Source organism: Bufo bufo, chromosome 7 (assembly GCF_905171765.1).
Source record: "Bufo bufo chromosome 7, aBufBuf1.1, whole genome shotgun sequence".
Classification (NCBI taxonomy): Eukaryota; Metazoa; Chordata; class Amphibia; order Anura; family Bufonidae; genus Bufo; species Bufo bufo.
Genome location: NC_053395.1, coordinates 116,044,588 through 116,060,569, shown reverse-complemented (window position 1 = coordinate 116,060,569; position 15,982 = coordinate 116,044,588). Strand labels below are relative to the sequence as shown.

General features: G+C 48.3%; 1 protein-coding gene across 1 annotated transcript in view; it reads right to left on the bottom strand.

Moving 5' to 3' along the window:
* The window catches only part of COL5A2 (collagen type V alpha 2 chain), a 275,036-nt gene that overhangs the window by 127,036 nt on the left and 132,018 nt on the right, over positions 1–15,982 (bottom strand). Inside the window, exons 6-7 of the mRNA XM_040439368.1 lie at positions 2,377–2,430; positions 881–979 (exon numbers count right to left, since the gene is read on the bottom strand). Of these exons, the coding sequence (XP_040295302.1) occupies positions 881–979; positions 2,377–2,430 (153 nt within the window). The remainder of the gene's footprint in view (positions 1–880; positions 980–2,376; positions 2,431–15,982) is intronic.

Here is a 15,982-nt window from a genome sequence, read left to right as displayed (position 1 = left end):
TGTGATTAGCTATGGAGGGGGGCGGACATAATTTCTATTGAAGCAGGAATGCATTTAAGAAGTGCCACTGTCCTGTAATGTGCCCTCTTTAGTTTTCCCTTCCCACTTTTTTTTTCAGCACTAAACACATGGCAGATTTGTGTACATCTCAATTTACTTCTGTAGCCAATGGTAACAGAGGGACTATTTTGTACATCAGGAGTACAGCATCTATTCCCTATTCTGGTAATAAGCTCTGTTTTCTGCACTGGTCAGTGTTATCTCCTGCTTCTCAGTATGTTTAATCTCAAATAACATTCTGCATGATTCCATTGCACATTTGGCCATATGCATTGTCATGTTAAGTTATAAATGAGATTGATGATTGCCCTTCACCCAACGCAAATTTCCTCAATCTCTAATTAAATGTATCTGCAGTGAGTTTACATTTCATGTTCTGTACAATGATTTGATGTCACTGAAAATATCTTAAGTCCTGAGTGATTTATTAATTTATCTTAAAGGCAAAGCCCTATACATTTAAATGGGTTGTGCCAAGTTTAGAAGTTATCCCGTATCCATGGGTCCAACTGCTGGGATCGCCATCGCTCCTTAAAACTGCTCCATTCATTCTCTGTGGGACTACAGGAGATAGCTGAGTACAGCGCTCGGCTATTTCTGGCAGTACCAGAGAGGAAGAATAGAGCAGCAGGGCACATGATTGACCTCTCGCTCCATCAGATTAGGGGAACAGGACCCCATTCTCCAGATCAAGGGGGTCCCAGCAATAAGACCGCCACCAATCAGTTAGTTATCCCTATACTATGGATAGCGCATAATATCAAAACTTGGCACAACCCCTTTTATGAAATATAATATGGTAAAAATACTTTTTACTTACATGAGTTCCAGGAATGGAAGGATGCCCAGGAGGGCCAGGGTCGCCAGGCTGTCCAGGAATGCCAGGTTCTCCATCTATTCCAGCAGGACCTCGTGCACCCTTTAAATAGTTGGAAAAGTAATGTATTTAAATCATGTGCCACAGTTGATTTAATTATGCTTTTCTGCTGGTAACAGAAAGCAATATAACGTGTTCAAAAAGGCTGTTAATTGTCTATAAAAGTGTGTTTACAATTTGTGGTCAAAAAGTGTTTCTTTTTATATATATTTAGGTATTTATTGGCTGAATTGAGACAAAGGGTGGGGTTTATCATTCCCTGTGCGCCTGAAAAGTGAAAATTGCAGCAGCAAGCAGTGTAATTACAACTATGGCATCCCCATACATTTCTAGGGGTCAGCTCCTGTCTGTTCAAGTGAATAGGACGGAGCTGTCCAATAAAAGGGAATGGGGGCACCATGGTTGTAATTACACTGCTCCCCACTGCAGTTGTTGGTAAACAGAGAGGAAAGTGCTGCTTTCTCTTCAAACAGCTGATCAGCGGGAGTGCCGAGTGTTGGACTTCCATTGATCTGAAATTGATGACCTATCCTGAGGAAAGTTCATCGATAGTAAAAAGCGGACAACCCCTTTAATGGATGTTTCTGATAAACTTATATAATTCATTTTGTACAACATAAATATTGAATACCAAAGACCATTTTTCAGTTTAATATAACTGAATAAGTTTAGAAACAATTTAAAGGGAGTCTGTCACCAGATTGTGACCTTATAGGCCGCTTACATAGCACTCTAGCATAGCAGTCTATGATTCTAATGGTACCTTTGATGTTTTCTTGTGAAGTTCCCCCAAGGCAAAAACGGACTTTTATTCATATGTAAATTAGGGCTCGCAAGTGCCCAGGTCGGCGTTCACCTCGTTGGTGCCCAGGCTGTTCTGCCTCTTTTCGTCATATCCCCGCCCCAGCCTCTTCCTCTGCCCTCCCCGCTCTTCATTTGCGTCCTCCTTCTCTGCAGCGAGATCCCGTGCCTGCGCTATCCATTGATTGGCCGGGGCATGCGCACTGCGATGCCCATTGTGGGTGTCTCTGGTCCGCCTCCTCGCCGCTGTTTCTCGCCGTTGGCCGGCGCATGCGCAGTAGCTACTGTGATGCCGTGCCCACAATTGGCATCACAGTGCGCATGCTCCGGCCAAGCAATGGATAGTGCAGGCGCGGGATCTCGCTGCAGAGAAGGAGGACGCAAAGGAAGAGCGGGGCGGGCAGAGGAAGAGGCTGGGGCGGGGATATGATGAAAAGAGGCAGAACAGCCTGGGCACCAACGAGGTGAACGCCGCCCTGGGCACTTGCGAGCCCTAATTTACATATGAATAAAAGTCAGTTTTCATATAAAAATATTTATGCATAATCTAGTTTCTTATACAGTTACAACTGGTTATTAATCAGGCAGCTAAGAGTTCATTTGGAAATCTTTTTTATGAATTTATAATGTTGACTTACAGGTTTACCCTTTGGGCCTCGGTCTCCTCTTGGTCCCTGGGAGCCAGGTGGACCCTGTAAAAAATTATAAAATAATAAATTAAGAAAATCTGAATAGAATTTCAAAGCTGTCCATATCCAGAGCATGACATATTAGAGATTTGTGTTTTTAATGAACTGATAAATTTCACAAGAAACAGGTATCTTTAAAGATTGGGAGGAGGGGATTTATTGTGATGTCTCTGAAGTCAAGAAGGATTTTTTTCCCTTACATGATAACATCTTTGTTTCTTTGCCTTCTCTATATCAAGATAAAATAAGGTAGTAGTCTGAACTGGATAAACATATAAGTTATCATTAACTTAGTATTGCATTGTGAGAAAGGATAGCTTGAGATTAAGAGTTAGTTGATTTGGTCTAATGTGCTTGATAATAAAGATGCAGTCTTTGCTGTGGAAATGGTGTTTAGAAACATCTATTGGGCTTGGCATGAGCTAGACGTGGGCTGAACTGAGAATGATCTGCCTAATTCTTAGTGACCTCAAGGTTCATCACATAGCAAGTGGATATCACATGTGTTTTTCTGGCTGACTTCTTAGGGCGAGCTGAACAAAGTGCTACATAAGGACAATCTTCAGCTACTCAGGAGAGAGAAGATTTTAGGCACACTGTTGGCATCAGCAGAGTTTTTGGCATCTTAAGCCATATTATAATTTTCTGCTCTTTAGTATTCCTTTAAAGACAAATGATTGGTTCTAATCACAGTAGTTTTAAAAGAAAACCTGACCATAAACATATTTAATTAAGACTGACTTCAAACAGGCAGAATAGACCTTTTGCCTCCTCATGGACTGTAGAACATTCAATTTCCTGAAAATTTGATGCAGGTTTTAAGGCCATTTGTACAGTTCAAATTTACCTATGTGTGTGACAAAGCCTAAAGGAATGCAATTTTCTTGATGATGATAAGTATAATTATTTTTTTTTCAAAGAGAATTTCCAGTGACAGCCTACAACAATCAAATTAATATTACAGAAAAGTCAGTAATAGTGATTATTATTCTAATAATCGGAAAAAAGAGCACACAATTGAATACGAGTAGAGTTGAGCGAACACCTGGATGTTCGGGTTCGAGAAGTTCGGCCGAACTTCCCGGAAATGTTCGGGTTCGGGATCCGAACCCGATCCGAACTTCGTCCCGAACCCGAACCCCATTGAAGTCAATGGGGACCCGAACTTTTGGGCACTAAAAAGGCTGTAAAACAGCCCAGGAAAGAGCTAGAGGGCTGCAAAAGGCAGCAACATGTAGGTAAATTCCTGCAAACAAATGTGGATAGGGAAATGAATTAAAATAAAAATTAAAAAAATAAAAATGAACCAATATCAATTGGACAGAGGTCCCATAGCAGAGAATCTGGCTTCACGTCAGCAGAGAATCAGTCTCTTCATGCCATAGCAAAGAATCTGGCTTCATGTCAGCAGAGAATCAGTCTCTTCATGCCATAGCAGAGAATCTGGCTTCATGTCAGCGCAGAATCAGTCTTCATGTCATAGCAGAGAATCAGGCTTCACGTCACCCACCACTGGAACAGGCCACTGTCACACATTTAGGCCCCGGCACCCAGACAGAGGAGAGCGGTCCCGTAACAGAGAATCTGGCCTTATGTCAGCGCAGAATCTGTCTTCATGTCATAGCAGAGAATCAGGCTTCACGTCACCCACCACTGGAACAGGCCACTGTCACACATTTAGGCCCAGGCACCCAGGCAGAGGAGAGAGGTCCCGTAACAGAGAATCTGGCCTTATGTCAGCGCAGAATCTGTCTTCATGTCATAGCAGAGAATCAGGCTTCACGTCACCCACCACTGGAACAGGCCACTGTCACACATTTAGGCCCAGGCACCAAAGGCAGAGGAGAGGTCCCGTAACAGAGAATCTGGCCTTATGTCAGCGCAGAATCTGTCTTCATGTCATAGCAGAGAATCAGGCTTCACGTAACCCACCACTGGAACAGGCCACTGTCACACATTTAGGCCCAGGCACCCAGGCAGAGGAGAGAGGTCCCGTAACAGAGAATCTGGCCTTATGTCAGCGCAGAATCTGTATTCATGTCATAGCAGAGAATCAGGCTTCACGTCACCCACCACTGGAACAGGCCACTGTCACACATTTAGGCCCCGGCACCCAGACAGAGGAGAGCGGTCCCGTAACAGAGAATCTGGCCTTATGTCAGCACAGAATCTGTATTCATGTCATAGTAGAGAATCAGGCTTCACGTCACCCACCACTGGAACAGGCCACTGTCAGACATTTAGGCCCCGGCACCCAGACAGAGGAGAGGTTCATTCAACTTTGGGTTGCCCCGCAATATAATGGTAAATTGAAATTAAAAATAGTATTGAATGAGGAAGTGCCCTGGAGTAGAATAATATATTGTTAAGGGGAGGTAGTTAATATCTAATCTGCACAAGGGATGGACAGGTCCTGTGGGATCCATGCCTGGTTCATTTTTATGAACGTCAGCTTGTCCACATTGGCTGTAGACAGGCGGCTGCGTTTGTCTGTAATGACGCCCCCTGCCGTGCTGAATACACGTTCAAACAAAACGCTGGCCGCCGGGCAGGCCAGCACCTCCAAGGCATAAAAGGCTAGCTCTGGCAACGTGGACAATTTGGAGACCCAGAAGTTGAATGGGGCCGAACCATCAGTCAGTACGTGGAGGGGTGTGCACAGGTACTGTTCCACCATGTTAGTGAAATATTGCCTCCTGCTAACACGTTCCAGATCAGTTGGTGGTGCACTTAGCTGTGGCGTGTTGACAAAACTTTTCCACATCTCTGCCATGCTAACCCTGCCCTCAGAGGAGCTGGGCGTGACACAGCTGCGTTGGCGACCTCTTGCTCCTCCTCTGCCTTCGCCTTTGGCTTCCACTGGTTCCCCTGTGACATTTGGGAATGCTCTCAGTAGCGCGTCTACCAACGTGCGCTTGTACTCGCGCATCTTCCTATCACGCTCCAGTGTAGGAAGTAAGGTGGGCACATTGTCTTTGTACCGGGGATCCAGCAGGGTGGCAACTCAGTAGTCCGCACACGTTAAAATGTGGGCAACTCTGCTGTCGTTGCGCAGGCACTGCAGCATGTAGTCGCTCATGTGTGCCAGGCTGCCCAGAGGTAAGGACAAGCTGTCCTCTGTGGGAGGCGTATCGTCATCGTCCTGAGTTTCCCCCCAGCCACGCACCAGTGATGGGCCCGAGCTGCTTTGGGTGCCACCCCGCTGTGAACATGCTTCATCCTCATCCTCCTCCACCTCCTCCTCATCCTCGTCCTCCTCGTCTTCCAGTAGTGGGCCATGTCTGGCCACATTTGTACCTGGCCTCTGGTGTTGCAAAAAACCTCCCTCTGAGTCACATCGAAGAGACTGGCCTGAAAGTTCTAAAAATGACCCCTCTTCCTCCTCTTCCTCCTGGGCCACCTCCTCTTCCATCATCGCCCTAAGTGTTTTCTCAAGGAGACATAGAAGTGGTATTGTAACGCTGATAACGGCGTCATCGCCACTGGCCATGTTGGTGGAGTACTCGAAACAGCGCAACAGGGCACACAGGGCTCGCATGGAGGCCCAGTTATTGGTGGTGAAGTGTGTCTGATCCGCAGTGCGACTGACCCGTGCGTGCTGCAGCTGAAACTCCACTATGGCCTGCTGCTGCTCGCACAGTCTGTCCAGCATATGCAAGGTGGAGTTCCACCTGGTGGGTACGTCGCATATGAGGCGGTGAGCGGTAAGGCCGAAGTTACGCTGTAGCGCAGACAGGCAAGCAGCGGCAGGGTGTGAACGCCGGAAGCGCGAACAGACGGCCCGCACTTTATGCAGCAGCTCTGACATGTCGGGGTAGTTGCGAATGAACTTCTGCACCACCAAATTCAGCACATGCGCCAGGCAAGGGATGTGCGTCAATCCAGGTAGGCCAAGAGCTGCAACGAGATTTCGCCCATTATCGCACACCACCAGGCCGGGCTTGAGGCTCACCGGCAGCAACCACTCGTCGGTCTGTTGTTCTATACCCCGCCACAACTCCTGTGCGGTGTGGGGCCTGTCCCCCAAACATATGAGTTTTAGAATGGCCTGCTGACGTTTACCCCGTGCTGTGCTGAAGTTGGTGGTGAAGGTGTGTGGCTGACTGGATGAGCAGGTGGAAGAAGAGGAGGAGGAAGCTGAGTAGGAGGAGGAGGAGACAGGAGGCAAAGAATGTTGCCCTGCGATCTTTGGCGGCGGAAGGACGTGCGCCAAACAGCTCTCCGCCTGGGGCCCAGCCGCCACTACATTTACCCAGTGTGCAGTTAGGGAGATATAGCGTCCCTGGCCGTGCTTACTGGTCCACGTATCTGTGGTTAGGTGGACCTTGCCACAGATGGCGTTGCGCAGTGCACACTTGATTTTATCGGACACTTGTTTGTGCAGGGAAGGCACGGCTCTCTTGGAGAAGTAGTGGCGGCTGGGAACAACATACTGTGGGACAGCAAGTGACATGAGCTGTTTGAAGCTGTGTGTGTCCACCAGCCTAAATGACAGCATTTCATAGGCCAGTAGTTTAGAAATGCTGGCATTCAGGGCCAGGGATCGAGGGTGGCTAGGTGGGAATTTACGCTTTCTCTCAAATGTTTGTGAGATGGAGAGCTGAACGCTGCCGTGTGACATGGTTGAGATGCTTGGTGACGCAGGTGGTGGTGTTGGTGGTACATCCCATGTTTGCTGGGCGGCAGGTGCCAACGTTCCTCCAGAGGCGGAGGAAGAGGCCGAGGCGTCGGCAGCAGCAGCAGAAGAGGCCGAGGTGGCGGTAGCAGCAGAAGAGGCCGAGGCGGCAGCAGCAGAAGAGGTAGCAGGGGGAGCCTGAGTGACTTCCTTGTTTTTAAGGTGTTTACTCCACTGCAGTTCATGCTTTGCATGCAGGTGCCTGGTCATGCAGGTTGTGCTAAGGTTCAGAACGTTAATGCCTCGCTTCAGGCACTGATGGCACAGCGTGCAAACCACTCGGGTCTTGTCGTCAGCACATTGTTTGAAGAAGTGCCATGCCAGGGAACTCCTTGAAGCTGCCTTTGGGGTGCTCGGTCCCAGATGGCGGCGGTCAGTAGCAGGCGGAGTCTCTTGGCGGCGGGTGTTCTGATTTTGCCCACTGCTCCCTCTTTTGCTACGCTGTTGGCCCGGTCTCACCACTGCCTCTTCCTCTGAACTGTGAAAGTCAGTGGCACGACCTTCATTCCATGTGGGGTCTAGGACCTCATCGTCCCCTGCATCGTCTTCCACCCAGTCTTGATCCCTGACCTCCTGTTCAATCTGCACACTGCAGAAAGACGCAGCAGTTGGCACCTGTGTTTCGTCATCATCAGAGACGTGCTGAGGTGGAATTCCCATGTCCTCATCATCAGGAAAAATAAGTGGTTGTGCGTTAGTGCATTCTATCTCTTCCACCCCTGGGGAAGGGCTAGGTGGATGCCCTTGGGAAACCCTGGCAGCAGAGTCTTCAAACAGCATAAGAGACTGCTGCATAACTTGAGGCTCAGACAGTTTCCCTGATATGCATGGGGGTGATGTGACAGACCGATGGGCTTGGTTTTCATGCGCCATCTGTGCGCTTTCTGCAGAAGACTGGGTGGGAGATAATGTGAACGTGCTGGATCCACTGTCGGCCACCCAATTGACTAATGCCTGTACCTGCTCAGGCCTTACCATCCTTAGAACGGCATTGGGCCCCACCAAATATCGCTGTAAATTCTGCTGGCTACTGGGACCTGAGGTAGTTGGTTCACTAGGACGTGTGGCAGAACGGCCACGTCCTCTCCCAGCACCAGAGGGTCCACTAACACCACCACGACCATGTCCACGTCCGCGTCCCTTATTAGATGTTTTCATCATTGTTCCCGTTCACCACAATTTTGAGAATGGCAAATTTGGGAATGCTTTTTCAACCCAGAACAAAAAGTCTGCTTTTACGGTCACTACAAATAACTTGACCAGCTATAACAGTGCAGATTTGGTTGAATAGAGATGTGAGACCTGTTTTTTTTTGCGCTGTGTGACAGGTATAGGTTTAATCACAGAATCACACTTCTATCAGCACGCTAGCGTGTGTCTTAGGTTTTTCTGAATGACACTATCAATACCTTCAATCTAAGATTTTCTTTTTGGGATAGATTTCAAGTAGGCCTCAAATATCCAGAAACTAGTTATTTTGAGAATGGCAAATTTGGGAATGCTTTTTCAACCCAGAACAAAAATTCTCCTTTTACGGTCACTACAAATAACTTGACCAGCTACAACAGTGCAGATTTGGTTGAATAGAGATGTGAGACCTGTTTTTTTTTGCGCTGTGTGGCAGGTATAGGTTTAATCACAGAATCACACTTCTATCAGCACGCTAGCGTGTGTCTTAGGTTTTTCTGAATGACACTATCAATACCTTCAATCTAAGATTTTCTTTTTGGGATAGATTTCAAGTAGGCCTCAAATACCAGAAACTAGTTATTTTGAGAATGGCAAATTTGGGAATGCTTTTTCAACCCAGAACAAAAAGTCTGCTTTTACGGTCACTACAAATAACTTGACCAGCTACAACAGTGCAGATTTGGTTGAATAGAGATGTGAGACCTGTTTTTTTTTGCGCTGTGTGACAGGTATAGGTTTAATCACAGAATCACACTTCTATCAGCACGCTAGCGTGTGTCTTAGGTTTTTCTGAATGACATTATCAATACCTTCAATCTAAGATTTTCTTTTTGGGATAGATTTCAAGTAGGCCTCAAATACCAGAAACTAGTTATTTTGAGAATGGCAAATTTGGGAATGCTTTTTCAACCCAGAACAAAAAGTCTGCTTTTACGGTCACTACAAATAACTTGACCAGCTATAACAGTGCAGATTTGGTTGAATAGAGATGTGAGACCTGTTTTTTTTTTGCGCTGTGTGACAGGTATAGGTTTAATCACAGAATCACACTTCTATCAGCACGCTAGCGTGTGTCTTAGGTTTGTCTGAATGACACTATCAATACCTTCAATCTAAGATTTTCTTTTTGGGATAGATTTCAAGTAGGCCTCAAATATCCAGAAACTAGTTATTTTGAGAATGGCAAATTTGGGAATGCTTTTTCAACCCAGAACAAAAAGTCTGCTTTTACGGTCACTACAAATAACTTGACCAGCTACAACAGTGCAGATTTGGTTGAATAGAGATGTGAGACCTGTTTTTTTTTGCGCTGTGTGACAGGTATAGGTTTAATCACAGAATCACACTTCTATCAGCACGCTAGCGTGTGTCTTAGGTTTTTCTGAATGACACTATCAATACCTTCAATCTAAGATTTTCTTTTTGGGATAGATTTCAAGTAGGCCTCAAATTCCAGAAACTAGTTATTTTGAGAATGGCAAATTTGGGAATGCTTTTTCAACCCAGAAAAAAAAGTGTGCTTTTACGGTCAATACAAATAACTTGACCAGCTAAAACAGTACAGATTTGGTTGAATAGAAATGTCAGGTCTATTTTTTAGGCGCTGGGTGACAGGCTCAACTTGCCCCTGATGTAATATATGGCCAAAAAATAACCACACTGTTGATGTTTAAATGCACTTGGGTGACACAGGCTCAGCCTGCACCAGATGTAGTATATGGCCAAAAAATAATCAGACTGTTGATGGTTAAATGCACTTGGGTGACACAGGCTCAGCCTGCACCAGATGTAGTATATGGCCAATAAATAATCAGACTGTTGATGGTTAAATGCACTTGGATGACACAGGCTCAGCCTGCAGCTGATGTAGGATATAGCACAAAATAACCACACTATCGATGTTTAAATACACTTGGGTGACACAGGCTCAGCCTGCAGCTGATGTAGTATATGGCCAAAAAATAACCAGACTGTTGATGGTTAAATGCACTTCGGTGACACAGGCTCAGCCTGCAGCTGATGTAGGATATAGCACAAAATAACCACACTATCGATGGTTAAATACACTTGGTGATAGCTCGTGCTGGCGCACCACAAGTCACAAAATGGCCGCCGATCACCCCAGAAAAAAAGTGATCTAAAAACGCTCTGGGCAGCCTCAAAAAAGTGAGCAAGTCAATAATAGCACTTCAATGATCCACAGCTTCAGATCGATTACAGAATGAAGTCTTTTGGAGGAGTTAATCTGCCTAATCTCGCCGTAACGTCGCAGCTGCAACCTCTCCCTATACTGATCATAGCAGAGTGACGTGCGGCGCTACGTGACTCCAGCTTAAATAGAGGCTGGGTCACATGGTGCACTGGCCAATCACAGCCATGCCAATAGTAGGCATGGCTGTGATGGCCTCTTGGGCCAAGTAGTATGACGCTTGTTGATTGGCTGCTTTGCAGCCTTTCAAAAAGCGCCAAGAAAGCGCCGAACACCGAACCCGAACCCGGACTTTTACGAAAATGTTCGGGTTCGGGTCCGTGTCAGGGACACCCCAAAATTCGGTACGAACCCGAACTATACAGTTCGGGTTCGCTCATCCCTAAATACGAGTAACAAAACACACCTGTGATTATATGAAGGTTATTCTTTTTTAAAACATAAGTCTCATTCGTGCAACTTGAATTAGTGTCAGAACTAAACATAAAAACCAACCAGATTGCAGTTTAAGATGATAATCCGTTCACACTACTGTCCAAGGCTCTATAAGAAGTTCTGTCAAAATTGAATAGCATTGTACTTACCATCAAAGGAGCGGGATCCCCAATGTATGATGCTATAAGTACATGGGATCCATTGGGAACCATTGGGACCCACAGTTCAAAGAATATAGTATAGCACTTTGGCTTATTGTAAGGCTGTTACCAGCCTGCATTTGTGGGAGGGGCGTCTGGCTATTTAGTCACCTTCCCTCCGTTCAGCCAGGCGCCCGAGCCTCACGCATTCCGTGGTATCGCGCTCCTTCCTCTCTGTTCGTGACCTCCTTCCGGTTCCAGCATACAGGCACCGCCGGCGTCCGAATCATCCTCTCCGTCGCCCTCCTCTCCAGGTAATCGAGGTGCAGTTCGCGTCGCACCAGCTGAGCCTCACGTCGGGGCTCGCGCCCCCTGGTGGTACTGGTCAGGTGCCGCTCTCCCCCTGCCTTGTTCCGATTCCGGCTGCAGCGCCGGCATCCGGCGTCCTGGTTCACTATCTTGCCGGTCACGTGCCACGCTACTGGGGGTACTAAGTAGTTTTCACTTTGGGCTGTCAGTTTTGTTCCCTCTTTTCGCCACTCATGGACTCTCCTAAATTTTGTTTTTTTCAGCAAGGGTCAGCACAAGTAATTCGGGCATTTTTCTGGCTATGTGATGCAGGCAGCGTTTTCATTCTGGGGGGGGGGAGACGCAGTTTTCAACCATATGCCCTCTATTAGGCAGGGCACGAAAAAAAAAAAAAAAAAGGGAATTTTCATAAATGCCATTTATCAGGGGGGGAACGCTTCCCTACAGTCAGTCCGTCCTCGTCACTGCTTCAGCATCACATTGCCAGAATTTGCGCCGTGAAGTTGGTGATACATTACTTTCCAATTCTACGGTTCTGCTACGTCACGTTGCTTCCGTCTCCAGATCCTTCCACTTTTTGGGGTCCGGTGGATCATCCGGGGTCTTCCCGTGCCTTGCGGTCTTCCCAGGGTGTCACGTCACTGGTTCTGCCCAGGTTGTCAATTGTCTGGATCGCCCAGGTGGTCAACATTCCTGGATCGCCCAGGTTGTCAATGTTCCTGGATCGCCCAGGTTGTCAGTGTTCCTGGATCGCCCAGGTTGTCAATGTTCCTGGATCGCCCAGGTTGTCAATGTTCCTGGATCGCCCAGGTTGTCAGTGTTCCTGGATCGCCCAGGTTGTCAATGTTCCTGGATCGCCCAGGTTGTCAATGTTCCTGGATCGCCCAGGTTGTCAGTGTTCCTGGATCGCCCAGGTTGTCAATGTTCCTGGATCGCCCAGGTTGTCAGTGTTCCTGGATCGCCCAGGTTGTCAGTGTTCCTGGATCGCCCAGGTTGTCAATGTTCCTGGATCGCCCAGGTTGTCAGTGTTCCTGGATCGCCCAGGTTGTCAATGTTCCTGGATCGCCCAGGTTGTCAATGTTCCTGGATCGCCCAGGTTGTCAATGTTCCTGGATCGCCCAGGTTGTCAATGTTCCTGGATCGCCCAGGTTGTCAATGTTCCTGGATCGCCCAGGTTGTCAATGTTCCTGGATCGCCCAGGTTGTCAATGTTCCTGGATCGCCCAGGTTGTCAATGTTCCTGGATCGCCCAGGTTGTCAATGTTCCTGGATCGCCCAGGTTGTCAATGTTCCTGGATCGCCCAGGTTGTCAATATTCCTGGATCGCCCAGGTTTTGTCTGCATTTTCTTAGGTTTTTACATCTATGCTGATGTCGGTTGTCCCTTCCTTTAGATTGGGCAGTTGTTATTTTTCCTTCCTCTCCTTCGTTTCATCTAGGAATTTCGAGGCAATTCCAGGTAAGGCTACTTTCACACCTGCGTTCAGGTGTCCGCTCGTGAGCTCCGTTTGAAGGAGCTCACGAGCGGTCCCGAACGCAGCCGTCCAGCCCTGATGCATTCTCAATGGAGGCGGATCCACTGAGAATGCATCCGCCTGCCAGCGCTCAGCCTCCGCTCCGCTCAGTGAGCGGACACCTGAACGCTGCTTGCAGCGTTCGGGTGTCCGCCTGGCCGTGCGGAGGCGAGCGGATCCGTCCAGACTTATAATGGAAGTCAATGGGGACAGATCCGTTTGAAGATGACACAGTATGGCTCAATTTTCAAACGGATCCGTCCCCCATTGACTTTCAATGTAAAGTCTGAACGGATCCGTTTGCATTATCATAAAAAAAAAAAAAAAAAAAAAAATTTTTTTTTTTTTTTTTTTTTTTGTTCATTGTTATGCAAACGGATCCGTTCTGAACGGATGCAAGCGTTTGCATTATAGGAGCGGATCCGTCTGTGCAGACACCAGACGGATCCGCTCCTAAGGCTACTTTCACACTAGCGTTCGAGCGGGTCCGTCTGATGTTTCATCAGACGGATCCGCTCCTATAATGCAAACGCTTGCATCCGTTCAGAACGGATCCGTTTGCATAACAGTTTATTTCAGATCTGATTTTTCACTTCGGAAAACTCAGATCCGACAGTATATTCTAAACACAGAAGCGTTCCCATGGTGATGGGGACGCTTCAAGTTAGAATATACTGAGAACTGTGTACATGACTGCCCCCTGCTGCCTGGCAGATGCTGCCAGGCAGCAGGGGGCAGACCCCCCCCCCCCCCCCTGTATTTAACTTATTGGTGGCCAGTGCGGCCCCCCCTCCCTCCCCAGTATTAATTGTAACCAGTGCGGCCCCCCTCCCTCTATATTCATCGGTGGCCAGTGCGGATATTAAATATGAGCAGTGCGGTCTCCCCCTCCCTCCCTCCCTCCCCAGTATTAAATATGAGCAGTGCGGTCTCCCCCCCCCCTCCCTTCCCAGTATTAAATATCAGCAGTGCGGTCTCCCCCTCCCTCCCTCCCTCCCTCCCCAGTATTAAATATGAGCAGTGCGGCCTCCCCCTCCCTCTATTCATTGGTGGCCAGTGTGGATTCAAAGTATTGTGATCAGTGCAGCCTCTCCTCTCTTCCCCCCCCCCCCCATCATTGGTGGCAGCGGAGAGTACCGATCGGAGTCCCAGTTTAAATCGCTGGGGCTCCGATCGGTTACCATGGCAGCCAAGACGCTATTGCAGTCTTGGCTGCCATGGTTACTTAGCAACAAATAGAATCATTATACTTACCTGAAGAGCTGCGATCTATGTGACCGGCCGGGAGCTACTCCTACTGGTAAAGTGACAGGTCTGTGCGGCGCATTGCCTATAGACCTGTCACTTACCAGTAGGAGGAGCTCCCGGCCGGTCACATAGATCGCAGCTCTTCAGGTAAGTATAATGCTGCTATTTGTTGCTAAGTAACCATGGCAGCCAAGACTGCAATAGCGTCTTGGCTGCCATGGTAACCGATCGGAGCCCCAGCGATTTAAACTGGGACTCCGATCGGTACTCTCCGCTGCCACCAATGATGGGGGGGGGGGGGGGGAGAGAGGGGAGGCCGCACTGATCACAATACTTTGAATCCGCACTGGCCACCAATGAATAGAGGGAGGGGGAGGCCGCACTGCTCATATTTAATACTGGGGAGGGAGGGAGGGGGAGACCGCACTGCTCATATTTAATACTGGGGAGGGAGGGAGGGGGGAGACCGCACTGCTCATATTTAATACTGGGGAGGGAGGGAGGGAGGGGGAGACCGCACTGCTCATATTTAATACTGGGGAGGGAGGGAGGGGGAGACCGCACTGCTCATATTTAATACTGGGGAGGGAGGGAGGGAGGGAGGGGGAGGCCGCACTGCTCATATTTAATACCGGGGAGGGAGGGGGAGACCGCACTGCTCATATTTAATATCCGCACTGGCCACCGATGAATATAGAGGGAGGGGGGCCGCACTGGTTACAATTAATACTGGGGAGGGAGGGGGGGCCGCACTGGCCACCAATAAGTTAAATACAGGAGGGGGGGGGGGGGGTCTGCCCCCTGCTGCCTGGCAGCACCTGCCAGGCAGCAGGGGGCAGTCATGTGCACAGTTCTCAGTATATTCTAACTTGAAGCGTCCCCATCACCATGGGAACGCCTCTGTGTTAGAATATACTGTCGGATTTGAGTTTCACGATGTAACTCAAATCCGATGGTATATTCTAACATAGAGGCGTTCCCATGGTGATGGGGACGCTTCAAGTTAAAATATACCATCGGATTGGAGAAAACTCCGATCTGATGGTATAATCCTGACTTTACATTGAAAGTCAATGGGGGACGGATCCGTTTGAAATTGCACCATATTGTGTCAATGTCAAACGGATCCGTCCCCATTGACTTGCATTGTAAGTCTGGACGGATCCGTTTGGCTCCGCACGGCCGTTCGGGTGTCCGTCTGCTGAGCGGAGCGGAGGACAAACGGTGCCAAACTGATGCATTCTGAGCGGATCCGCATCCACTCAGAATGCATTGGGGCAGTACGGATCCGTTCGGGGCCGCTTGTGAGAGCCTTCAAACGGAACTCACAAGCGGAGCCCCGAACGCTAGTGTGAAAGTAGCCTAACGCAAGTGTGAAAGTAGCCTAAGTCGGCTCAGAGACGGTCACTGGGGTAGGGTTAACTCTCAGTTTGATACTCAAGTCCGTTCTTTTTATTAATTTCCACTTAATCGATTGGGGTTTTTGGAAATCATCTTTCTAAATCCGTTCACATTCCCGTCAGGTAGGTTTTTCGTCACTTTCACATGCTTCAGTCTCTCACCTTCTTTCGGCCGCTACCACCGCTTCCGTCTGTGCTTCTTTTTCGTTTTTCCGGTAGACATAAGTTCCCTTTTTTTCCCAGGTCATCATGTCTCACATGTCCGATATGGAGGACAACCTCTCCATGCCAGGATCATCCGTCTCGGGGCATTTTAGCAACACATCTCTGAGGAGTTGGACTGTGCCAAAGTTAATCGCCGAACTCAATCGCAGGGGGATTCGGCATCCCGCGACGGCCCGCAAGGCCGAATTATACCGGCTCCTGATGACCACTC